This window comes from Carassius carassius, chromosome 32 (genome assembly GCF_963082965.1).
Source record: "Carassius carassius chromosome 32, fCarCar2.1, whole genome shotgun sequence".
NCBI classification, from domain to species: Eukaryota; Metazoa; Chordata; class Actinopteri; order Cypriniformes; family Cyprinidae; genus Carassius; species Carassius carassius.
The window spans coordinates 10,634,383-10,660,409 of record NC_081786.1 but is presented as its reverse complement, the minus strand read 5'-3'; the positions used below and the strand labels follow the sequence as shown (position 1 = coordinate 10,660,409).

Sequence of the window (26,027 nt, the reverse complement as noted above, 5' to 3'; positions counted from 1 at the left end):
ACAGATGGGTGTAAAGTCCTAGAAGACAGCATAGACATCAATGTGTGCCCTGGAGAGAGCTCCAGATCATAGCCCTCAGCTCTTTGATGCAAATGTGACATTTGATAGGGTAATTGCAAGCGTGGGCTTAATCCAATTTTACGCCCAAAATTACACCCAAGCAGGTCTACTTATAATATGGGATAGGAATGATAAAATAGCATTAAACTAGATTTAAATAAGTACTTCACCCAAAACACTCACTTTTAGTATTCCAAAACCATTTTTTTCTTTGTAGGCCTACATGTCTAAAAGCAATAGGCCTACTAACAGGCTACAGTATGTAGGCCTATAGTTCTATAAAATATCATATGTAAGTAGCCTATAGGCTGCTGCTAAACTGTGGTTATGCTGCTGACTCAGTGTTAATAAAGCTTCTCAGTGTTATCGATGTGAAGATAAAGAAGCTTTATAAAAGTGTGAAATGTATAATTATTTTTTAAATGAGATTCCTCGCAATAAATGATACAATACATTCGTTATTGTGCTTGAAAATTACCTATAAAATCTGAAGGGGGGGGGGGGCGAAGCCATTCGCCTTTAAAAATAATAATTTTATTCATCGTAGTTTATAAAAGATAAACTGTAATTTTACGCAGGCACAGGCTTGGACAGCACGCCCGGGGCTCAAGGACCCCTCAGCATCCGAACATGGCGGCGGTCACAAGGCTGTGCTGTGTCCTCCGGTTGTCATTTGAAGGTGCATTTTTAATAACTCTTGTTTTAATTAACGTTTGTTTTTACTTCTGTTGGCGGTTGTCTTTTAGTTTGGTGAGAGCTCCATGTGTAGATTATAAAATGTGTAGATTATAAGAGGTTTGAAGATAAAGCTCGTGTCAACATGCTAACAGTCCCCGTCATAGCAGAAAAAAATGTGATGGTTTGCCTCAAAAAATAAATAAATACATAACTCAAAAATGATTTTATCCCTCATTCAGATACTACAAAATGTCTGCTCTAACCATCATAGACATCTCTGCAATAGCTGTCAGTAAATTGTCTCAGTGACCTCTGAAATTTGAAGCATGTGACGTTCATTTTAATGATTAACGTATTATTTTGTTGTTGTTGTTGTTATCATTCATACGTAATGTCTTATTTTAATTGTTTTAAATATCTTCATCATTCCATATCAGAAGTATGAGAATTCTGACCTTACATGATGTGTGAAAAACTGCAAGTAGCTGCTAAGTATGTCAGTTTTTGCTTGTGTTTAGGGTACTATAAATGACTAAATAATGTATTCAGTATTGCTGTTTCAGGGGCTTTGACCTTAACAGAGAAGCAGATAAAGCCTTCATCAAATGTTTTGTGCACAATAAATGTACTCTTTGTTTTTATTGGTTTGTTTTTTGTGGTGGTTTATGCACAGTATAATGCATGCATATGCATCTCCCAGTGATCTGGAAGGTATTGTGCATGAGGTGTGAACTAAGATTTCAGTAGAGAGGTGGCATAAGCTTCTAACCACTTAGATGCCATGTTTATTAGATATTAAAAAAATAATAAACTTAAAAACTGTACTTTTAGGTGTTGAATATACATGGATGTGTATAGTCAGTAGAATAGATAGTAAATTCTGTGTATCTGGTTTTGTGCTGTATAATGGTATAGATCAGAATGTTTAAATTTTCTTTCATGAAATGCCCTGTCCTCTGTCATGCTTGTCAACAGGTGTCGGAGCTCTGAGAGCTCTAGGAGGCGCTGCTCACCTCTCCCATTTGGCAAGACACCGTCCCCCCCAGTATGCTCCAGTCAATGCCGCCCTGCAGCAGAACAGACATTCAAGCTTCTTCAACAAATGTAAGGAGCTATGATATTCTTTGTTTGATTTTAGTAGGTGTCAATTAAGATCCCGGAGTGATGGTGCCTGATTGCTTCGGGATCAGGGTTGGCAGCCCATAGGTCACAGGTAGTGGTCGACCGATATTGTTTTTTTGACAGCTGATGCTGATATCTTGGAAAGCAGGGGGCCAATATAAAGCCGATATTCTGCCAAGAAGAAAAACTTCGGCCTTGGTGATATATCGTTCGACCACTAGTCACAGGTTTGTCTCTCAGAATCATGAGCACAAGGTTTATTATATCCATTTCCACATAGTACTCTTGAACATAGTACTTAACCTCGGGCAGCTCCAGGGAGGACTATGACTGCAGATACTGTACCATAAGCTTTTTTAAACATTTGCTGAATGATAATTGACACATCAACAATCTTCATGTCACAAAAAAATTCAGCACAACTTTTAGATGATCTGTAAAATGATTAAATTAATGTGGAAGATGAGTAAAGCATTCAATAAGCAATATCAATAAGCAAAAGCAATCAATATAGTATTATTTTATTTCCATGTGATTGAAAAGGAGTATAGCATTGGCATGCAGTTCAGGGTTATAATTATTAGCTAAAGCTAATACTACAAAACATTTTTTGTTAATTGAAAAAAAACTGTAACAAAATAAAAACTAAAAGAAAATGTTGAAATAACTTTAAAAACTGAATTTATTAATAGCTAAAACTAGTACATAGCAAATAGGGCTGGGACAACGCGTCGAGGTCATCGATGACGTCGACGCAAAAAATACATCGAAGCAAAATATGCGCATCAATTCGTCGACCTGTTTTTATTTCTATAAAAAACGTTTGCAAAACGTTTACCTTATGTGCGCTGAATATACGCGATGGCCGGATCAACATTCTGTCCAACGTTATATAACCAATCCAGGGGTTTTTCTGCATTGATCTTTTTTTTTGGCGGCTGTCAAAGCCTTATTTGATCGGTGAGTGATGTAGAATAGAATGACTGCGGCGCCTGACAGGGCGCGTACGAGAGAGAGCCCCGGCTGTGCGCGCGCACTCACAGTCTTCAAACAACACGAGCGCTTCTTGCTCTCTCTCTCCCTCGTGCATATTAATCAAAATCATTAAACACGATAGAAAAAGGGCGAAACACCCAAGTTTCACGCGCGCTCGCGCACTCACAGTCTTCAAACTACACGAGCGCTGTCTTGCTCTCTCTCTCTCTCTCTCGCTGTCTCTCTCTCTCTCTCTCTCTCCCTCGTGCATATTAACCAAAATCATTAGACACGATAGAAAAAGGGCGGAACGCCAAAGTTTCACGTGGAGCATTCGGAGATTTTTTTTTTCTACATGACAGGCTGCTGGCTCCCACTGTTAATTTTTATTTTTTATTTTTTGGAAAAGCACTCTCTGTATTAGCTTAAAGCCCTAAAGTTTACATTGGTTACTGTACTCTTTCAATTGCTCTAAACAAGTATTTTGGGTTTTATTGAATGCTAGACATCAAGTTGTTGTTATTTTCATCTGAAAGAAGAACTTTTTTTCAGTAAGCTAGGCCCTATGTGTTCAGTAAGCTTGTTTCAGTAAGCTATGTGTTTTCAAGGCTTCAAGGTTTTATTGAATGCTATCTCTATACAAGTGCAAAGTAATGCATTCTTAGTCAGTCTTTTATTTTGTAATTTTAAGAGCAATAAACATATATTGCAATGTTAAGGAATTCATGTTTTTTTCATTCAGATATGTAAATCAACATGTATAAATTGTTAGTAGTCAATTAATGGGGAGATAATCGAAATCGAATGGGTCTGGAAAAATTAATCGTTAGATTAATCGATGCATCGAAAAAATAATCGCTAGATTAATCGTTTAAAAAATAATCGTTTATCCCAGCCCTAATAGCAAAATAATTACAATTACAGTAAAATAAAAACAAAAAATCTAAAAATAAGAGCAAATTCAAAAAAATTATAATAGTATATAAATAATGATAAATGAATGCTTATCTCAGGTGGTTTTTTTTATATTTTATATATCATTGGTGTGTATAAATACTGTATAAATACTCGGGAGTGGGTTTATGCATGCTTTGCTTCCACGAGAATTATGCTAATATGGAAAATATTGTAGAAGTGAAGCACAGAAACTGTTTTGTCTTTGCTGGACCATGAAATCAGACTATATGACTTTTAATTTGAATGAATTAAACAAAAACATCTTTTTAAGCTCTTTTCCTCTAATATATGCAATCTTTGTTGTTCCCCTAACTCTTTTTTTTTTTTTTTGTCTGCTTTCATAAGGATCTACTGTTTGTGATGTAAACACCTCTTCATTGAATAGTGCAAGCTTAGAAAATAATACAGTTATAAAGAAAATCATCCAAAACCTTTTGTTTCTTTTATTTTTACTTAAAAAACTGCATAGGGATGTGCCTACATCATCTTTCTTGCAGATGGTGTGATTGCATGTGTGGACATGAGTGTGTGCGTCAGTATGTTTTGGGGATGTTTGGTTGTCAGAATAGAATTATGATATTTCTTGAATTGCTTTTGTTGGAATCGGATGCTTCATTAAGCTTGGCAGGCCTCTCGGTCTCATCTAATTAAGTCCTAATTAAATCAGAACAACATCAAACAACTCCCAACGTCCCAGATTACCCAACTCCTCTAAACACACACACACACACACACACACAGAATGTAGATGAAAGTTCATAATTTCAGGGAAAAACCAACAGCTGGAATTATTTTACTGTGTAGTCGTTATCTAAATACACAGGTTAACACTTTATTATTCGTTCTTCACCTTATTAGAGTGTGTATGAGTCTAATAGACTGTATTAGTGATGTGATTGTAGGTGTGTGTGATTCATTGACATCCATTTTATTCCCTTAGTGACAGCTGATGAGCTTTGGCGGGGAGTCTTAGCTGAGTCCGGCGCTGGTGCCAGAAAGGGAAGAGGAAAGAGAACCAAACGTAAAGTAAAAAAAGATCTCAACCGAGGCCAGAACCTTGGAGAAGGTACATCCTACCTTTAATATCCTCTCATCTGTGCCTGCTTCACAGCATTAACAGAACACACTTTTAAAAACATTTTAAATGTTTTACACTTTTATTGCTTGTACCTAAAACATTATAATTTGAATAAAGATAATTTTTAAAGAATAAAATCATAATTTACATTTGATTATAATGAGATTTTGGGGCAAAGGGATTTGGGGCCATTCGATTTTTTTATAAATGTTTTTGAAAGAAGTGTCTTATTCTCGCCAAGGTTGTTTTATTTGATCGAAAATACAGTAAAAACAGTAATATTGTGAAATATTTTTACAATTTAAAATATTTTACCAATTCAAAATAAATGTTTTCTGTTTCAGTATGTTATAAAATGTAATTTATTCTTGAAAATTCCAGTCTTTAGTGTCACAGGCCTCTTTAGAAAACATTCTAATATGCTAATTTGGTGCTCAAGAAACATTTCTTATAATTAATGTAAGAGGCAAAACAACTGCTTAATATTTTTGTGGAAGCCATGATGCATTATTTTCCGGTTTCTTTAATTAATAGAAAGTACAAAAAAAAAAAAAAAAAAAAAGCAGGGGGCAAATATAAAGCCGATATTCTGCCAAGAAGAAAAACTTATCGGCCTTGGTGATATATCAGTCGACCACTAGTCACAGGTTTGTTTCTCAGAATCATGAGCACAAAGTTTATTATATCTCTTTTCACCATAGTACTCTTGAACATAGTACTTAACCTCGGGCAGCTCCAGGGGGGACTATGACTGCAGATACTGTACCATAAGCTTTTTTAAACATTTGCTGAATGATAATTGACACATTAACAGTCTTCATGTCACAAAAAAATTCAGCACAACTTTTAGATGGTCTGTAAAATGATTAAATTAGCTAAAGCTAATACTATAAAACATTTTTTGTGAATTGAAAAAAAAAACTGTAACAAAATAAAAACTAAAAGAAAATGTTGAAATAACTTTAAACACTGAATTTATTAAAAGCTAAAACTACTACATAGCAAAATAATTACAATTACAGTAAAATAAAAACTAAAAATCAAAAAATAAGAGCGAATTCAAAATAATGATAAAAATTATAATAGTATATAAATAATGATAAATGAATGCTTATCTCAGGTGTTTTTTTAAATATTTATTTTATATATCATTGGTGTGTATAAATACTGTAGGGACTCGGGAGTGGGTTTATGCATGCTTTGCTTCCACAAGAATTATGCTAATATGGAAAATATTGTAGAAGTGAAGCACAGAAACTGTTTTGTCTTTGCTGGACCATGAAATCAGACTATATGACTTTTAATTTGAATGAAAAAAAAACCTTTTGTAATATTATCAATGTATTTACTGCCACTTTTGATCAGTTTAGTATTTGCTAAATAAAAGTAGTCATGTGATTAAAAAAAAAAAAAAATCTTACTGACCCCACATCTCATCATTCTCTGACCCAAAGAATTAAACTTTGGCTATTTTGGCTACTGTTTGCTACTTTAAGACTTCAAATGTGGGCATGTAAATGGTAATATATCATTTTATGAGTTGTTTTGCAGCAAACAAATAATCTTGGATGAGGGGACTGAGTGAGCTTATGTAGCAAATGTTTGGATAGTAAATCAAACATTAAGGAAAATGCCATTTGTTTGTTTTTAATCATACAATGCCTTAAAAATAGCTACTTTTATTGCTCAGCAGTTCTAGTTTATTCTGGACAGATTTAAGGCCAGCACTACATTAAAACGGCTATAAACAGCACTAACCATTAGCTGTCCATTTCAGTCGGTAGCGTTTCCTGAAGTGTTTGCACCCACTATGCCAGTTAATGAATATCAATCACAGCTCAGCTTCAAGTTTAGAGGTTTATATCTGCCGTTGGAAGGAACCTAACCTTCTCCTAAGCTGACATCACTCACAGAGAGCCACAGTTATTGAGTGGCATCATTTGCTTTCACTTAAAAAGACCTCAGGGGAATCTGTCGATTTATTTTTCTCCCATTCTCACACTTGCTCATGGAAGATTTTCTTGAAAGCAGGTAGAAACCGTTAACAGTGTGTAACATGTGTTTTTGTGATTCCATGTATGCTCTTTAGGTCGTGCAGGCTACCTGTGGCCTGGTCTGAATTCTCCAGTGTATAGAGATGGGTCCATCCAGAAACCATCACAACGAGGAGAGGCAGAGCAGAAGGAGGTGACCGCAGCTCTGGAACGCCAGAGGGATGAATGGGACAAACGGAGGAAGACTAAGATAAAGAGAGAGAGGGGCTGGACCGGCTTCTCCTGGGGTGGGATCAGTCTGGGTCCACCAGATCCAGGGCCTAATGGAGGTGTGTGTGTGTGTGTGTTTAACAGCTCTTTGATTTGTCCCATTCTACTGAAAACCCTTTATTTAATCATATGCATGGATGTATAGTTGATTTATAATGGATAGTAAAACAGTTTGCTGAAAACAGTTGAATTTATGGTGCAACACCTGCATCTACACTCTTTGGTTGCTTAGACACTCACACACAACGAAACGAGATGCAGAAAGTGCAATCTCCTTGTAATTTACACTGCTGTTCATCTCTGTTCTGCCGCTCACCATCTTACTGTGCGAATAGATTTCCCATCGTATGATTAGCCAGAGGGATGTGGGGGCAATCTCTAGTAGTAGTGGTGATGGATTGCCCAGTGACGGTGAGGCCTGGAGTCTAAATCATGTCTAGATCTGCTCCAACAACTTCTCACCCCTTAGTCACCACAGCAACACCCCCTCCTTTAAATCAAGGAAATATGCTTGTCTCTTGCGGGCAAAATGAAACACCTGTAATGAGTTACTGCGGCAGCCTCAGAGCCCTGGGGTTATAGGTCATAACAGATTGCTTACCTAATCTCAATTAACATGTTTGCTGTCCCTGATCAAAAACTAATAGGCTGTGTGAGCCGTTTTTAGCTATCTCAACCTTTGCTCATGACCTTTGGTGTTTTTTGTTGTTTATAAAGACTTTGCTCTGTCCCTTTTTCCCTTCAGAAACATATGAAGATTTTGATTCACGCGTGATAGAGGTGAGTACGAACAGAGCCATGCATCTTACTAACAAGAAATTGCATCAAAACAAATTCCATAATGTTTTGAATTTGATTGAAAAGGAATATTCTGCATAAAAAGATTTTTGTATGAATTAGGTAAAATTAACTAATTATTGATTAATATAATTTTTCCGAAACCTCTGACAAGGGATTAATTTGATCTGCTTTATCTTGTTTCTCCAATGATAGCCATTCCAATGCAGTTGTGAATTCAGACAAAATATATATTTAATTAAAAAATTAAGGAAATTAATACTTTTATTTATCAGGAATATCTTAAATTAATAAAAAGTAACATTAAAGAAATTAATAAAGTTGCAGAAGATTGCTGTTTGATACAAACGCTGTTTCTATTCATCAAAAAACAAAATCTCTCTATAATCAAGATTAACAGTTTTCAACATTGACAATAATAAGAAATGTATTTTGAGCAGTAAATCAGCATATTAGAATGATTTCTGTAGAATCATGTGACAATGAAGACTGGATTCATGGCTGCTGAAAATAAAGCTTTGCCATCAGTGGAATAAAATACAATTTAAACTGTTAAACGCTTAATTTTTCCCTTGGTTTGTTTTTACTGAGGTCGTCACAGTGTATTTTGGGATTGCTTAATGCACAAAGGCTGCATGCTGTGTTGCCTTAGAATTGCCAAAATGAGGTAATTTTGCTGCCTACTATTTGGAAAGCGTCTTTATGTTGGGAAAAGACCTTATAATGCTGTTTGGAACAGAGCTAGTATGTGTGTGATGATGTCAAAGAGATGTGCTTTGGAGATACAGCATCTCATCATTTTTTAATTCAAGAGAAAATTGTGTTTGTGTGAATCTCCCTTGTGATTGTGATTGCATGTGTGTATCTCAGAGCTTCTGAACCACTCTCTTAAACTCTGAAATGGGAGGCAGTTGGGGCACAAAATCTGCTCAGCACAAAATTACCATGTAGTGTGGAGTGTCTGGAGAATTATCTAATTATACACAACAATGAACGTTTGATAAACAAATCTCTGTATAGTGCCCCTGGCTGGCACCACAAGAATCATTTGGCAGAAATGTTGCAGAGTTTAGAATGGAAATCAGTACAGCAATTCACCTCGGGTCCTCGTCTCTTTCACTTTACTGCGTTTTCCATATCGTCTTTCTTTTGTCCTCTGATTCTTTCATTTCCATAAAGCTTTGTTGGCAAAGAAGTGGACAGGTTTACAGCCAAAGCTTTTCCTTCCCTATCTGAACATTGCAAGAAATCAAATGGAAGGCTGATGATTTAGGTGAAGTGATTTGCTTTCTTCTTGCTCTCATTAGCTCTGTTCCAAAACCTAGAGAGCTGCCTCATAGCTTACTACCTACAAACGCAGCTGTCTGAGACACCAGCCTCTTAATTGAAATATATATATATATTAGTCTATTTCACCCAGAGTATTTTCACCCAGAGTCTATATATAGTCTCTGGGTGAACTAGGTAATTTTAATTTGTTTTTATTCATACTTTTTATTTTGTATGGAAGCCCATTTCTGCTTCCATAATTTCATCAATTGCACATTTTGCTGTTTGAGTTCAGTAAATTTGTAAATGTTTTGAAATAAATTGTTCACCAACTCTACATTTGTCAGAAATATCTTAAAAACAGTAATATATTGAAATATTATTACTATTTTTAATATTAATATTTCATATTATTAGTATTAAATAATATTTTAAAATGTAATTTATTTCTGTGATGTGCAGCTGAATTTACAGCAGCCATTACTCCAGTGTTCAGTCACAGTGTCACATGATTCATTGAAAAATAATTTTGATATGCTAAAGAAACATCGAGAAATATTTCTCATTATTATCAATGATGAAAACAGTTATTTTTCTGGAAACCATGGTTTTTTATTCGCAGAATTCTTTGTAAATATAAATTATAAATATACATTTCAAAAGATAGCATTTATTTGAATATAGAAATCTTTTGTATAATTATAAATATAAAATATAAAATAAATAAGAAATAAAGTAATAAAATTACTGAATCAAATTCACCTTTTGATATATATATATTTTTTTTAGCTTTAGCTTGTAATCGTCGGTTATAGAATTGCTGTCTCTGCAAAAGTTGCATGCAGTGCTGCCGAAAGGATAGGATCTTAGCAGACCACATAATTAAGTTACCTAACCTTTGGAACAGAACTCACACCAAGAGCATCTCTGTGATGCCTATGAAGTATGAAGACAGCTCGCTAGGTTTTGAAAAGAACAGTTCTACCACTCCGTCTTCCTCCATTTCTTTTGTACTGTCATTTTTGATTGACATTTTAAGGCCGCTGGCAATAGTCACTAGAATGAACCACCACAGACTGTGAGTCAGACCCCCTCAGTCTTTTGCAGTGTCCAGCACATTAGCTCAGAGTCTGGACAACTATATTTTGCATATGATCGGGCACATGGCAGCGTGTCATCCTCACATTGCCCCAGAGCTAGTGTTGTCACGGTACCCAAATTTCAGTATTCGGTACCGATACCAGTGAAAATCCACGGTTCTCGGTACCAATTTCGGTACCAAAGCAAAACACAAAAATATGCTAATTAAAAAAATAAACTTTTTAGCACTAAAAATAAAACCAATGCCATTCTTTATACTTATTTACAATTGTGTTTAAAGTTTTTCTACAAGTTATATAATTATGAAAAACAGTAAACAAGTTTCACCCAAATTTAATTTGTCTTTTAATTTATGAAATTTAAACACATTTTATTTCTGGTAAATAAAGGGGATTTTCTATTAAAATTAAAACATGTAAGAAATATTGTGATTTATTTCTTTAAAAAATAAAGTTTTATAAATTTTTTCAACAGTAGTAGCAGCATCACATACATTATACTAAATAATAGTAATAATTCTAGCACAATGCCTTTATGTAAAAATTAACTTTTAGGCCTAATGAATGCATATTTGTCATTTTAACTGAACTTAAAACTGGTGGTGATGCTTAAGATATTTTTGGACATTGATGGTTACTGTAAAAAAAATAGTAATAGATCATATTAATTATTATTCATATTAATTATTATTAAAAGATAATATTGCTACTAATTCTACTATTATACACTATGAATTGATGAGCTGCTGGGTTCATGTATATTAATCACGTTGTCTGCGTTCGGTCAAACTGATTTGCTGAAATCAAAACAGGGACAGTACTAAATCAGCGCCAGCCAATGAAATTGCCATTTGCGCATTAGCTCCGCCCACTACCGGAGAAACCGGTATGTCTTCTGCTTGTTCAAAAATGAATATGAATAATTCTAAATGAACTCCATTACAGGAAAAGACAATAAAGAATAGTTTACATATACCGTGTCGATTCAGCGTGGTAAGACTCTCTCTCTCTCTCTCTCTCTCTCTCTCTCTCTCTCTCTCTTTTGCATGTGTGAGAAACTGAAAAGATCGCTTGATGGAAAGAGAACTCTGAAGCTCAGATGCTGAAATTAATGCAAGCGTCATGCGCTTCAGTCTATGTAGTAAACAAACCCGCAGGTCTCTGCCATTCATTAATTCACACAGAGACGCGCAGAACACGGATTCTTATTTCAAGCAACATTTGCGGCTTAACATTTACAGATACTGGTCCATATGGAGATTTGATTTGATTAATTTATGCTAACTTTGACAAATTCTATGACTGTCCATATTAAAGTGTAAGTTTCATTTTCATGACTGGATTTTGAGATTCCATCCTCATTTTCTGCTTTGCGGAAATCATAGCGCTGAACCGGGTTTGAACGGGACCTCGGTACTACCGGTACTTAAAGAAACCTGGTACCGTCACATTTAAATTTTTTTAGTACCGACTTGGTACCGAAGTACTGGGTCTTTTGACAACACTACCCAGAGCTTAAGAGATAACCCAGTATAGAAACACCAAAGGCCTTGAACAGAAATGAAGAGTATTCACGTTTCTCCAGGACCTCCGTCTCTGTGGACGCAGATTAATTTGAAGTGTTTCTGAAAAGCTTGGTGACATTATCAGGCTTGCATTTAAAGTGGCACACTTTTCCCTCCCTCCATCCCGCTGTCAACTGGGGGTCCTAGAGAAGGCACGAGTAAAGTCTGAAAGAGCCCAAGTACTTATAAAGCCACATTAATTAAGCCAACTATTTCTTGTAAACTCAAGAACTTCTCCCAAGGACACGCAACGTCTGCCAGGAGAGAGGGAAGAGAGCCATAGTGCTCTAGAGTGGATGATACATGAGCAAGACTGAGAGAGCGAGACAGACAGAGCAGGGCAAGAAATATGGCTAATAGAGGAGAGTGATAAAAAGATGTAACTGTTATGGAGATAGATTAAAGCAAGAGGAAGACTTTTAGAGTTTTAGGCCCCCATCTGCAGTTCATCATGTCTTGTAATGGTTAAATGATCTCATTCTCTTTTTCTGTATTTTACACACCATTTTACATAGTCAAATTTAGCATTGTCTAGTCAAGTTTATTACTTTGATTTTGTTGTTGCACTATTATTAGGCATGTTTTACACTATAAAATTGCAGGGCTTGACCCCTGAAATTGACTACACTGTGAACTTGACTACATTGTCGGCAGACTTTACAGTTCTGTTATAGTTACAAAACACTGGATCATGAGCTATAAAAGAACACAGTGCCGTGCTTCACTGTGGACCATGCAGCAATTTTATGTCAAATTAAAGTGCAGCACAGCTCGATTGTTGCCATATGATGATTTCAGTTTTATTTTTTGTAGCTTTATACTGTAGTTAAGTTTACATTTGTAAATATTTTACAATAATACAATAGGTTAAATTGTCAGCATATTTTTCAATGCAGTTACATTGTGTAGGAGTATTTTACACTGCAGTCAAAGTTACATTGTTTTTGTGATTTTGCATTAGTCAAGGTTAAAGTGTATATTTTACACTGTAGTTACATTAGATTGGCATATTTTACACTGTAGTTAGTATGATCATTGTATATATCATTGTAGCATTGTTTTATCATATTTTCCACTGTGGTCAAAGTTACTTACTTTATTTTGTCCCCATCATCATTTTCATTTAGTGCTTTCAATTAAACCACGCAGTGTCCCATAACTGAGACCTCAGGGATTTAGAAACAGGGGGAAAGATTGCGGTGGATCTTAGAGGGAGTGTCAGATGCTATAACCTCTAATGATTCCTGTGAGTGTATTGATCAGTTAGTCATGTGTGTTTCAGTGGATTCACATACAACAGAGTAGGCACTAGAGATACAGATGGGGTTGTGGATGACTTTTTTGTTCTTTTTTTTCTGAGCAATGTTTATATACACTCTCTTGCCACTTTATTTAGGTACACCTTGCTAGTACCGGGTTGGACCCCTTTTGCCTTAATTCTTCGTTGGCTTAGATTCAACAAGGTGTTGGAAACATTCCTCAGTTATTTTGGTCCATATTGACAGGATACTATCACGCAGATGCTGCAGATTTGTCGGCTGCACATCCATGATACTAATCTCCCGTTCCACCACGTCCAAAAGCTGCTCCATTGGATTGAGATCTGGTGACTGTGGAAGCCAATTGAGTAAAGTGAACTTATTGTCATGTTCAAGAAACCAGTTTGAGATGATTTAAGCTTTGTGACGTTGTGCATTATCCTGCTAGAAGTAGCCATCAGGAGATGGGTACACTGTAGTCATAAAGTGATGGACATGGTCAGCAACAATACTCAGGTAGGCTGTGGCGTTTAAACAATGCTCAATTGGTACTAATGAGCCCAAAGTGTGCCAAGAAAATATCCCCCACACCATTACATCACCAACACCAGCCTGAACTGTTAAGACAAGGCAGGATGGATCCATGCTTTCATGTATTCTGACCAAATTCCAAATTCTGACCCTACCATCTGAATTTCACAGCAGAAATCGAGACTCATCAGACCAGGCAACGTTTTTCCAATCTTCTGTTGTCCAATTTCGGTAAGCCTTTGCAAAATGTAGCCTCTGTTTCCTGTTCTTAGCTGACAGGAGCTGCACCCGGTGTGGTCTTCTGCTGCTGTAACCCATCTGCTTCAGGGTTCGGCGTGTTGTGCGTTCAGAGATAGTATTCTGCATGCCTTAGTTGTAACGAGTGGTTATTTGAGTTACTGTTGCCTTTCTATCATCTCTAACCAGTCTTCCCATTCTCCTGACATCAACAAGGCATTTTCATCTACACAACTGCCACTCACTGGATATCTTTTTCAGACCATTCTCTGTAAACCCTAGAGATAGTTGTGTGTGAAAATCCCAGTAGATCAGCAGTTTTTGAAAAACTCAGACCATCTCGTCTAGCACCAAAAACCATTCCTTGTTCAAAGTCACTTAAATCCCCTTTCTTCCCCATTCTGATGCTCACCAAATCTAGATGCCTAAATGCATTGAGTTGCTGCCATGTGATTGGCTTATTAGCAATTTGTGTTACCAAGCGATTGAACCGGTGTACCTAATAAAGTGGCCGCTGCGTGTATGTAAAATATGGGTTTAAGTCTGCACCCCAAGACTATCTTGGATTCTAGAAATAACCAGTTTATACAGTAGATACCTCAGTATATAAACGTTTGTGACTAAATAGAAAAATGTGTTATCCTTAAAAACTTACACATCATTTAAACTAAGTGTGATTTTATAATTATTTTGAAGAAATAAAAAAAAAAAAGCTTTCAGCAAGAATCCACTAAAGGGATAGTTTCCCTTCAGTTGCTAGTTCCCATTGACTTCCAGTATGAAAAAACACTTTGCAAGTCAACAGGGACCAAATTAAGGTGAACTATCCCTTTAAATTGCTCAAAACTCTAACTCAAAACTTACAGTAAAGACTTTTATATTGTTACAAATTAATGCTGTTCATTGGAACTTTCTATTCATCAAAAAAAAAAAAACCTGAAAGAAATGTGTCTGTTTAACATTCATAATAGTAAGAAATGTTTCTTGAGCACCGAATGAGCATATTAGAATGATCTCGGAAGGATTGTGTGGCTCTAAGCACTGCAATAATTACTGCTAATAATTCACATTTTCCAACACAGGAATAAATTAAATATTACAAATATATTAAATCCGAAAACCGTGATAATAATGAATTGATGTATTGATTTTTCACAATACTACAATGTTTAGGATTTTTGATCAATAAATAAAGTCTTTGTGAGCATAAGAGACTTCTTTTAAAAACATGAATACATTTTACTGAACCTAAAACTTTCGAATGTAGTGTAATTATGTTTACATTTATTCATTTAGCAGACGCTTTTATCCAAAGCGACTTACAATTGCTATATATGTCAGAGGTCGCACACCTCTGAAGCAACTAGGGGTTAAGTGTCTTGCTCGGGGACACATGGTGTCTCACAGTGGATTCGAACCCGGGTCTCTCACGCCAAAGACGTGTGTCTTATCCACTGCGCCAACACCACCCCAGCACATGTTAGTTATGTACTTCTAATGAGACATTAAAAATTGCTGATAAACAGAAATGGTGCACCTTAAAAGGTGAAATTGAATGATACTGAAGATCTTGGACCATCTTTGGCAATCTCATGCATGTGTAACTGTTGGCACATGAGCAAGAGCGATGAATAATTTTTTTTAGCCGATTTATTTAGATATGTTGAACTCCCTTGTATTTGCATGCAGACCTACCTGTAGTAATCTTTATCCTCACACAACCATATTTATTTTGTTATGAACTATGAAAGCCAAATGAACCGTGCAGTGTGGATAAACCACGTAAACTTCCTAGTGGGGTATGCAGTGGCACTTTAAGTGATGTACTTTTTTTTCTGTCAGAATAATACTTTATTTAAAAGAGGAGACACTACCGCAGACACTGTTTTAAACCCAGTTTTACTGTAGTATGAGACGAATACGTCTGACCATTTGAATATTATAATGAAACAAGATATGGCACTTCAAAAGGTTCCTGACTGCTGGTTTAGGACATAATCAGCTGTGTAACTTTTGTGCTTGAGCTCTTTGAATTGGCTGAAATCCACCTTGCAACTTTGTCTGAACATGTTTAGTTCTTGCCAGTGGGTGGCTTTTTCTTTCAGCACAAAGATCTCATCATATCAATAATACTCCTACAGCAAACGTTACATAACAGATTGCAGTAAGTAGCAGGAGCAAGAAAGCTTTTATTCTGTACAAGTACTTTATACAATGAAATTACGCATGCATCTGCAGCCTGAGGGGAAAAAGAGAGAGAGAGAGAGTGTGTGTGTGTGTGTGTGTGTGTGCGTGCGTGCGTGTGTGTGTGTGTGTGTGTGTGTGTGTGTCTGACAATGACTGCAGTATTTGAGATGTTTCATTGGAGCGTATTAGTGTTTTTCAGTGAGTTTGTACTGCCTCCTGGTGGTTGCTTAAAGGAAGCACACATACAGAAATTGATTCCCTGCAGTGTGCAGTCATATATTATGTTTGTTCTTTGACTGACAGGTCAAGAGTGTGTTTAATGTCACGGCCAAAGAAAGCAGGAAGAGATCCATCAGTGCTCTAGTCGCTGTGGGCAATGGAAATGGAGCTGCAGGTAAATACAAATGCATATACGTCAGTAATGATTTTTTTCTGAAGGCTAAATGCCTTAATCTATATAGCTGCCTCAACTAAGGCCATCTTTGGTCTGGAGCATATCGAACAATGCAATAGTTTAATATGTGGCTGGTAAAAAAAAACAATGGCCATAATCAGTGTTAATGAGCTGTTTTATTCCCTTCTCTGCAGGGTTTGCACTGGGGAAAGCAGCAGACAAGAACACCGCACTTAGAAAAGTAAGCCACGGTCACATGCAAACTCATTCACACGCACACAAACTCACATACCGGACTCTAATTGCAGGCACAATTCCCCCCTGAAGCAAACTGAGGTTAAATGACTTGCTCAAGGGCACAATAGTGACAGAACGGGGCTGTGAGCTCAATAATTCCTCAGTTCCCATGACACACTTACAAGATTTGAACCTCTAGCGTTTGTGTTAGAGCTACTAGATATGGTTAGAGTGAAATCATCTTGACATTAAACATGCTGCTTTGTTTTACAGGCAAAAAACCGAGCCATGCATTATCTCTACTACATTGAGAGATACAACAACCACACCAGTGAGTCACTTACTACTCTTTGTGCGTGTGCGAGTGTTACACACGTGCATCACTGACTATCATATAACAAACAGACATCGTAAATCTCATGTGAATATATGTGTGCTTTTGTGTGCACTTTGAGAGAAGGATTCTACCTTGTCACAGCATTAATTATTTACATAATATATAGTTTCCATATTTTGATATTTGTATATTTGAGAGCCGCTCTTTAAGGGCTAGGTGAGATATATTAATTAATTAATTAATATATTCACATTGATTTTGCTGGTGATATAAAATTAAGCAACATTTTTATATTATTATTTGCTTTTTACTGTTTTATTTTAGAATGTTAATCAAATTTACAAAAATGCGAAGAAATGATGGTTCCTCTGATTACCAAAAATACGTTTTTAATTTATTTCAGAGATGTACAGTACATTGACTTTGAAATACTAAAATATATATATTTTTTTTTTTATACCACCCAAACCCTTTTTCCTACGCAACTTGCTGAAATTACATTGTGTATGTGTATATATATATACAGTATATATATACACTAGTTTGGGGTCAGTAAGATTTTTTTAAATACTTCTATTCAGCAAGCATGCATTAAATATATCAAAGGTAAGAGTAAAGATTTTTATTTCAAATCAGTGCTGTTTTTTGAACTTTCTATTTGTCAAAGAATACGCCAAGAAATGTATCAAGGTTTCCACAACACAGCAGCACACTTTTCAAAACTGATGACAATAAATAAAATAAAAAATTATATGACACTGAATTTGCAGCTTCCTTGTATTTTGTTGTTCATTTTTTATCATTATGATCTTTTTACCCTCATGTGCAGTATATCATGACATTGAGTCGAAGTTTAAAAGGACCACACTCAGAATGAATAAACAGAACAAAGGTAAGTGGCTTAATCTCACATGTGTGTGAACAATCACAGTTTGCTTGATAACAGATCTGCGTGCCCAGTATGTTATTGAGCTCATCATGTATGTTTTGCAATACGATTACCGTAAAATTAGATTTTGCAGGGGTGCATTTGCACATCCATGTACACATCCCAACTCTGTTTCATTTTGGTGGGATCATCTAGGCCTAGTGTACTTGCTATTCAGATCTAGTAGTCGTGTACGTCTCCTGTGCCCACAGTGGATTTTGTATTATTATTATTGGGAAGTTTTCTAATTTAGTGACTAGATGCTGCTCTTTTGATGTCAGTGTTGACAAAGTACCAATATGCCAATTAAACTCTTCAAGTAAATGTTTTCCTGATATCCAGGGGTATGTTTCCAAAAAGCAACCCTGGTTGCAAGTCCTGTCATTACCAATATAGGTTATATGGAGCTTGTGAATATGGTTAGCAAATGATGCTTTTGGAAAACGCATCCCAGAACAGTACCCACATATTTTTCAGATTTCTCTTTTCATCTATTGAGCCATGAAGGGTTCGTTTCATTCCTGACATCAGAGCTGACATTATGATGACATTCAGATTTGAGATGGGGCTGATGGTAATTGAGTTCTGTGTTCAGCTCTGATGGGACTCAAATTCTCAGAGTCCATGTATCACCACTGACACCTGAGTAATGAAACCTGGCAGGAGCTGTTATGATTGGACCTGGAACTCTGGGAACCATGATCTTCCGCCTTTCCCATCTATAGGGTCACATTTTTATGTAATGTGGATCACACTTACCCTGGACATCTATTCTTTTACCTTAATCGCACCCATGAAAATGTTTGTTGACTGTATTTTTTTATTTTAGTTTGAAATGAAATGAAACTTGGACAAAAAATACACTTAGTCAAAGAGAATGGACAATATCTGGTGTTGTGTTCCACTGAAGAAAATAATGTGACAAAGTAAAAATGTAAAAGACCTTCACCTTCTCTCTTCTGTTTGATCTAATTTTTTTCTTTCTTTCAGGTTATGGTCTGCGTTGTCATCGGGCAGTAATCACTCTCTGTAAGCTGATTGGGATAGAGGATATGTATGCTAAAGTAGATGGTTCAGTTAACCTCCTCAACATAACCAGGGCTCTCTTCCACGGCCTGGCCAATCAGGTGAGAGATTTCATCAGTACAGTAGCCAATCAGATCAGTCTTTGTACATATCTTAGTGGTTTATTTGATATAGTAACCATGATTTTGCCAAGTATTGTGTGTTTCACAATCAACATCTTCTGTTAGTCTTGGAACCACATTTCAGACAAATGTCTTAATTAATGTTTATATGTGGATAGTATTAATCAGATAACAATAATATCATGAAACGTCTTAACCATTTCTTTGATTATTATTTGCTTAATATCTTGCAGCAATATTTACTTACTGAAACTACTTGGAGAGTACTTGGCATTGTTGTAATTTGTAATATTTATGTTAATATTTAACAGATTTAAATCAAATAGATTCATGATCATCCAGCTTACTCGGATTTAACTCTAATATGTGAATATTCATAAATTAAATTTGTGCAATACTCCATCCCTAACTCTGATACTTAAATCAGATTGATGGTTTTTGTGAATGTCCCAAGACAATAAACATAAACATCCAGGAACTCCTTTAAGGAACAATTGGAAAGAATTCAGGCTAAATCTATATCATTCCAGTTTGCTGAATCCTCACTGTTTGGCCTCACTAAAGAATAATCTATTATTCACTAGGACCTTAAAGGGGTAGTACACCCAAAAATTAGAATTCACTCACCCTCAGGCCATCCAAGATGTAGATGAGTTTGTTTCTTTATCTGAACATATTTCGAGAAATGTAATGGTAAAACAGCAAAATCTGTTCAAAACAAACTCATTTACGTCTTAGATGGCTTGAGGGAGAGTACATTTTCATTTTTGGGTGAACTATTCCTGTAAGTATGCATGGTCACAGTATACTAAGGACCCTCTTAACTGTGCCACTGTATTTTTCAGGCTTATAACCGACTTCCTCCTCTTTTTCTACAGGAGACTCATCAGAATCTCGCTGATACAAAGCATCTGAATGTGGTGGAGTTCAGGGGAGAACAAGGCGCTCTGCCCATCGTGGTGGCACGACCGCAACTCGGTGCCCGTAAGGAACCTGAAGTGGAGGACGATGTGCCCAACACGCGTCTGCACTGGGCTGATGTGAAGGCCTCACAGGGTTTTAAGAGATCAGTGTGGGCAGGAGTTAAGAGGACCATCTGGTGATCTGAATGGTAACGTCCAGCCAATCGGTATCGGAGGCTGACTGTCTAGTGCAGAACTGACAACCGTTTGCTGAGGGCATGTGCTTGGATTGGAACCATGCTGTTAAACTACCATTTCACAACACAGTGAAAGGTCCTGAAGTGCTACATAACCCCAGAAAAGAGTGTTTATATGTCACTAGCCCATAAAAGAGAAGTGTGGAAGTGAATGTATGAAGAGAGAATTTGTTCTCACTTACCAACACATGACTTAAAATTGGAAATAAATCTACAATAAACCCACTTTCAGTGTCAGCTCATTGATCTTGCTCATGTTTTTTGTAAAGGCATAGTCAAATTTCAACATAATTTTAAAATGTTGCAGGAAAATGGTCCGTTGTTTATGATCAATGGTGTGGCGATGTATCACACAAAGATCACTTTCAAATTTAGCTCATGCAAAATATCATTGACCGGATTGCAGAGTTTTGGGAGTGAAATCAGTGATTGGTTAAATTGGGGTGATTTTTTTTTTTTTAATTCTGTATTTATTTTACATTTGTTTGAGATCCATTGCCCCATTTGAGATCTTCATTGGTGTTAGTAATATTTTTAAAGCTATTTTTTAAAGCGAGATAGCTCAGCTAAATGTGAGAGCTAGTGTATTTCATGTTAAAATACATCTGTCACAAGCTTGTCTCTCACATACAAGCATTTAAAAGCCAAAATACTGTAATCTACACACTATCAAATGGTCAACATCATCATATGATTGACATTTGCTTATATGAAAATGCATCATTTATATAGTCATATTTATACAGGCAATACATGAAGAGAGGGAGGAGAAGTCAAGGAATTTTATCCAGTTCATATTCTTTTATTAAAATGTGTTGTTCATGGTGTGTAGTAGCTAAATATACAAAAATGGATTTATCTGTTACAAAGGTACAAGAAGTATACAAAACCCACATTATTTCTCCATCCACATACACACTGAGCGTCATTGTACAAGTATAGATAGCATTTCAAAAAGTTTCCCTTCCCCCAAATATAAGAATGCATTATTATTAGAAAAGTAATTAGGCTTGAATAATCTAGTATGGAAAGTATAAGTGGGTTTAATCCATCATTATTGCTTTTGTGGTTCTGATTAGAGGGTACTAAGGACTGACCCCTGATATTCATCTTTTAGCCCCAGTGGTTTTCCAGTATTTATTTACTATTTATTAAACAATTTATGTCTGATTTATTTTTCTTTTACTTAGATTAGAAGGATTTCCAACGCACAGCAGAAAGGATGCAATGGATGAAGTAAAGCAATGTGGCAACATACGAGAACACCTGAGGGAGAGAGACAGTAAAAATTCAGCCATTTGAACTTTAAACGGATATATATATATATATATATATATATATATATATATATATATATATATATAAAAGGAAGTTCATTTTTAGGCTTGCTAAAGATTATTATACATTAAAGGTCTTTTTAAAAATGTAAATAGCCTAAATATAAAAATAAGGAAATAAGCATGAATAATTCATTCATTATCAACAGTTACCAATAAAGCTAATTTTGTGCTTACCACTGCTGCAATGTCGATTTTATAGTACTGGTCTATAATTGATACTGAAGTTCCAGATTTGAAGATGATGGTAATATAGGCCAGGATCACTGAGGCACTCAGATAGAACACAACAGCAATCAGGTGATAAATGAAGTCCTGCACACAGAAGACATTGTCGTAGATCAGACCATTATACAGTCAAGCCAAAACTTATTCAGACACCTTCAACATTTCTCACATTATAACAGTTTATTCGCTAAAATACGACAAGAACTTTAGTTAAACTGTGTCAGAACAAATTCATCTTGATAATGCCATCCTTCTGTTAGAGTTAGACTGTCTCACAAATGAATTAGGCTGAATAGCTGTCATCTGTTAAATTTAAGTACACAATTAGATTATACCAATTTAGGCCCAAGCAATGCTTAATTTTTTTCAGTCTGTGGTGTAAAAATGTTGCATAAGCAATTAAAGAAAAAGCACTTAAGCAAAACATAGTCATGTCGAAGTGTTTGAATAATTTTTGGCCCAAATTTGTATCAGTTTTACTGCTAGTTCCATGTATGAAGAGTTTTTGGGTATTCTATGGCACAGTTTACTTTATTTTGCTATCCTCACTTACATAAATTTACTGTAGTGTCCTGCACCCACTATAAAAAAAATATTATATATATATATATATATCTCAAAAATTAGATCTGGTGTATATAAATTTTTTGGTTTTAACTGTATATGTAGATACATAAAGGTTTGTTTGTTTTTTTGGCTAAAATGGCTTTTAGTTTTAGTCATGTCTTTAAGTCATCTGAATTCTTTAAGTGGGAAAGTCTGAGCCACAATAGGCCAGCCTGCTCTCTGCTCACCGCTGTAGCCCAAGCACTGCTGTTTTTGTGCCCTCCACAGGCGAAGATGATGAGCCAGAGGAAGGTCATCACAAAGCAAAAGATTGATACAAACATCACCCATCCTTGAGGGTTTGGCGGTGATACAAGTGTAGATGCCACCAGGATCCATACTAGCCCTCCAAACACCTGTGGGAAAAACACAAACACACATGCAAATTCAGTATAGCAATTTATGCAAGTGCAAACAACCACAACCATGACCTTTGAATTTAGATAATTAGTAGTTTAATGCATTCATTCTTATTAGCACACTTTTTAATGATAAACTCACTCCACATAAAGTGTCTGTAGGCAGTGCAAACCGTCCTTGATAATTACAGCAGAGCACAGATAATCACAGGCTACTTGAAGTGTATATGGCCGTTTCAAGTAGCCTGTGATGATGTTATTTATTGTTGACAGCTCCTCAACAATTAATAACAAAAATATAGGCCTACTAATTTAAAACACTGCGCTCTGGAATACTCGATTCTGATTGGTCAGGAGCTCTATTCAGTGGTTGGTTAGATATTTTTTTAACGTTGTCCATTAACACTACTGGTCCTCTATAGCGACTTTCATATCACACTGGCGATACAATTAAATATACAGTACTAAAATTTAGTAAAATATTGTTGCAGTGATTGTTTTGTTGACAGGCTGATTGTTCTGCAGTTGTTCTTTTTAAAGCAAAAGATTTAAAATAATAGAGCTACAGTAGGCTAGATTATAAAATAATTAGAAATTACATGAATAATACAGTCTTAATAGTCTAGTTTTTTATAAAGTCTATATAGCCTAAATTTTGTTATATTTAGTTTAGGTAGGTTTTTTTTATCTCTTTAAATAAATAATGCTTAGGCGTGATTATGACAGGTTAACTGTGCATTATCAAATGAACACAGACGCAGTAAACAGCATGCTATGCGACACTCCTCTTACGAAAACACGTTATTCATGCATTTCTCTCTCTCTTACACACCCATGGATTAATTTACTTTCACGACAAGAATCAAATACACAAAAAAATGGGGATTATTAAAAGATCATGATATTTCAGAAGCCACAAATGCAGAAATCAGCAAAGGAAACATTTCATAGAAACTTCTGTCACACCCAATATACTCACTAGTTCAGTTACCCTACTTTTTTTCCAACAGAGTTCAAAGACCAGGTGCGTTTATAGAGGCATATTATCACACACGTTTATCAAATATATTGGGTCTAAATGGCGAACTAGAACAAAGAAGTGAGAGGAGCTGATAAAAAAGCACGCAGACTCGGTTTTCTCTGTCGGTTCCACTAATCCTCCCACACACATAGACTCATCTCGCCTTTCATTTGAACGACTGATACATGACCTGAGCTCACATTCATGCCCTTCAAAGCTACTATACTGAGTTCAGACAAGAAACAGAGCCACAAAACAAACTCTTTCTTTCAAACACCCTTCTTTGATCCATCATTACAGGTTAATTCAAGCGTGTGGGGTGTGTTACAGTTAGATGAACTGTAGCCTGTGTTTCCCTCATTAACCTTGGTGTCAAATGCTTGTGGAGGTGCTGTACTGAGACCTCGTCACAAACGCACGGTTAGTTACCATCAATAATAGATAAAAGTACAGGTCTATATAAAAAAATCTAATAAAAATAAAAGTCCAATAGTTAAAAATAATGTAAAATATTTTTAAGTAAAACAACCACGCGAGTTCTCTCCAACCGTTCCACTCTCTTATTTAATAAATAGGCTAGACCAAACTAACTGAGTTTAAACCACCATACACAAACACATACTGTTTTGAAAACACATAACGTATCATATTTATCGTTGAACTAAATATTAACACCAAAAACATTTTCTGATAAAACAGTAGGCTATCGTCTGTCAAATGATTTAGGCTAGATTTAAAGAAGCCGTTAAGGTGAAAAAAAGTGTTGTTGTTTTGCCTTGCTATTTTGCTTTCCTCCTATTTCCATTTTCCATTTTTCACTTCAAGAAAAAAAATAAATAATAATAATAATAATAATAATAATAATAATAATATATATATATTTAATAATGATAATATATTTTTAAAAAATAATAATTATAATTATAATTTTATATATATATGGTGCAAATACACTGTTTAAGTGTCCAAAATAATCTGATATTTTTACAATAACCGGATAAAACTATGATAAACTATTGTAATTTCTGTCCATTAAATATTCCGTTCACGCACCAGCTCTGGCAGATAGAGGATGTCCGGTACAGTGGAACAGACCCGGAGTCCGCTGGGCAGACTAGACATCTGCTGCGTGGCCGCTGCCATGGTCGCGCTCCCGCTATCCTCTAGAGGAATGAGTGGAGTAACGGAGCCAAGGGCGCGTCTTTTCAATGTCCAGTGGAGACCAGAAAAACCTGTTCTTCCATTACTAAAACTTCCGTGTGGACACACCCTCCGTGAGAAGAGCAGCGGGCCGCTCCACTATCAGTGAGCGGGATGTGTGGCTGAGGAAGCTGGAACGAGGGCTTTGTTTGTTTGTATTGGTGCAGTGTGGCAACAGGACAGGTCAGCTCAGGTGTTCGCAAATACACAGACACACTCGACTGACCAAGTGTGCGTGGAGGGGAAGATGTTTGCCCATGTCTGGGTCAAAAACAATTAGGGTAACAGTGTTGCAGCATTGTATAGAATGGTGCATTTCTATAGGTGTATGGAAACAGTCAATAAGGAGAAGGAGTGTCCCCTCTTTCTTCAAAGGCATAGTTTTGAACAATGTCGACATCATAACCTTAAATGAACGTATAAAATATGGGCAAGGTCCATACTTGTAGGAACATGACTCTTGATAAATATAGCTACATCTTTTGACTCAGCCCAGTTTCTGACAAACATGTTGAAGCAATCAAATAATGGACTGAGATTATATCAAATAGATTTATATTTAAGAGGCTCATTTCAGATTAGATACACAAATAATGCACTGAGATTATTTCAAATAGATTTATTTTTTAAAAGGCTCATTTCTGATTAGATACACAAATAATGGACTGGGATTATTTCAAAAAGATTTATTTTTTAAAAGGCTCATTTCAGATACACAATTTCAGTACAATGTTGTCATTTGCTTTTACAGTTCAAACAAAGCTAAAACTCATAAGCATCAAATTAGACCAGAATGTCAAGTCAAAATCTTCTTATCAAAAATATCTAATTTTCTCTTCTAATCTATTGCAGAGTTCTCTGGAATTATTTGGCCGTATGGAAGCACTGCAAACATACCTCTTCTCCTAGTTTCACACTGAGCAACTCCTCAAAAATAAGCCCATGGTTGGTTGCTTGAGATAAGTGGCTTGTTAAAGTAGCATATGTGTTCCA

The 26,027-nt window shown here is 35.9% G+C and overlaps 2 protein-coding genes across 2 annotated transcripts; one reads left to right on the top strand and one right to left on the bottom strand.

Moving 5' to 3' along the window:
• The first annotated feature begins 614 nt into the window (after window positions 1–614).
• Window positions 615–20,508, top strand: mrps5 (mitochondrial ribosomal protein S5). The gene is made up of 11 exons (XM_059520213.1): window positions 615–739; window positions 1,714–1,842; window positions 4,733–4,858; window positions 6,960–7,193; window positions 7,880–7,914; window positions 16,384–16,474; window positions 16,669–16,715; window positions 16,985–17,042; window positions 17,878–17,940; window positions 18,967–19,103; window positions 20,003–20,508. Exons 1-11 carry the CDS (start codon window positions 691–693, stop codon window positions 20,225–20,227), a joined length of 1,194 nt encoding a protein of 397 aa, XP_059376196.1. The 5' UTR covers window positions 615–690; the 3' UTR covers window positions 20,228–20,508.
• A 624-nt stretch (window positions 20,509–21,132) lies between these two features.
• LOC132113211 (myelin and lymphocyte protein-like) lies at window positions 21,133–25,123 on the bottom strand. Its single transcript, XM_059521027.1, has 4 exons — window positions 24,888–25,123; window positions 22,643–22,810; window positions 21,798–21,935; window positions 21,133–21,549 (listed from the first exon to the last, which is right to left on the bottom strand). The coding sequence occupies exons 1-4, from the start codon at window positions 24,975–24,977 to the stop codon at window positions 21,475–21,477; spliced, it is 471 nt and encodes a 156-aa protein (XP_059377010.1). The 5' UTR covers window positions 24,978–25,123; the 3' UTR covers window positions 21,133–21,474.
• Window positions 25,124–26,027: the final 904 nt, after the last annotated feature.

Bases quoted from the DNA above. Each gene is read 5' to 3' on its own strand.
- LOC132113211 (XM_059521027.1), bottom strand. From the start codon at position 24,977: ATGGCAGCGGCCACGCAGCAGATGTCTAGTCTGCCCAGCGGACTCCGG. The intron at 22,811-24,887 runs GTGCGTGAACGG...TTTTTCCCACAG, and splicing joins TCCTCTATCTGCCAGAGCTG to GTGTTTGGAGGGCTAGTATG. The intron at 21,936-22,642 runs GTGAGCAGAGAG...TTCTGTGTGCAG, and splicing joins GCAGTGCTTGGGCTACAGCG to GACTTCATTTATCACCTGAT.
- mrps5 (XM_059520213.1), top strand. From the start codon at position 691: ATGGCGGCGGTCACAAGGCTGTGCTGTGTCCTCCGGTTGTCATTTGAA. The intron at 7,194-7,879 runs GTGTGTGTGTGT...TTTTCCCTTCAG, and splicing joins AGATCCAGGGCCTAATGGAG to AAACATATGAAGATTTTGAT. The intron at 17,941-18,966 runs GTAAGTGGCTTA...TCTTTCTTTCAG, and splicing joins AATGAATAAACAGAACAAAG to GTTATGGTCTGCGTTGTCAT.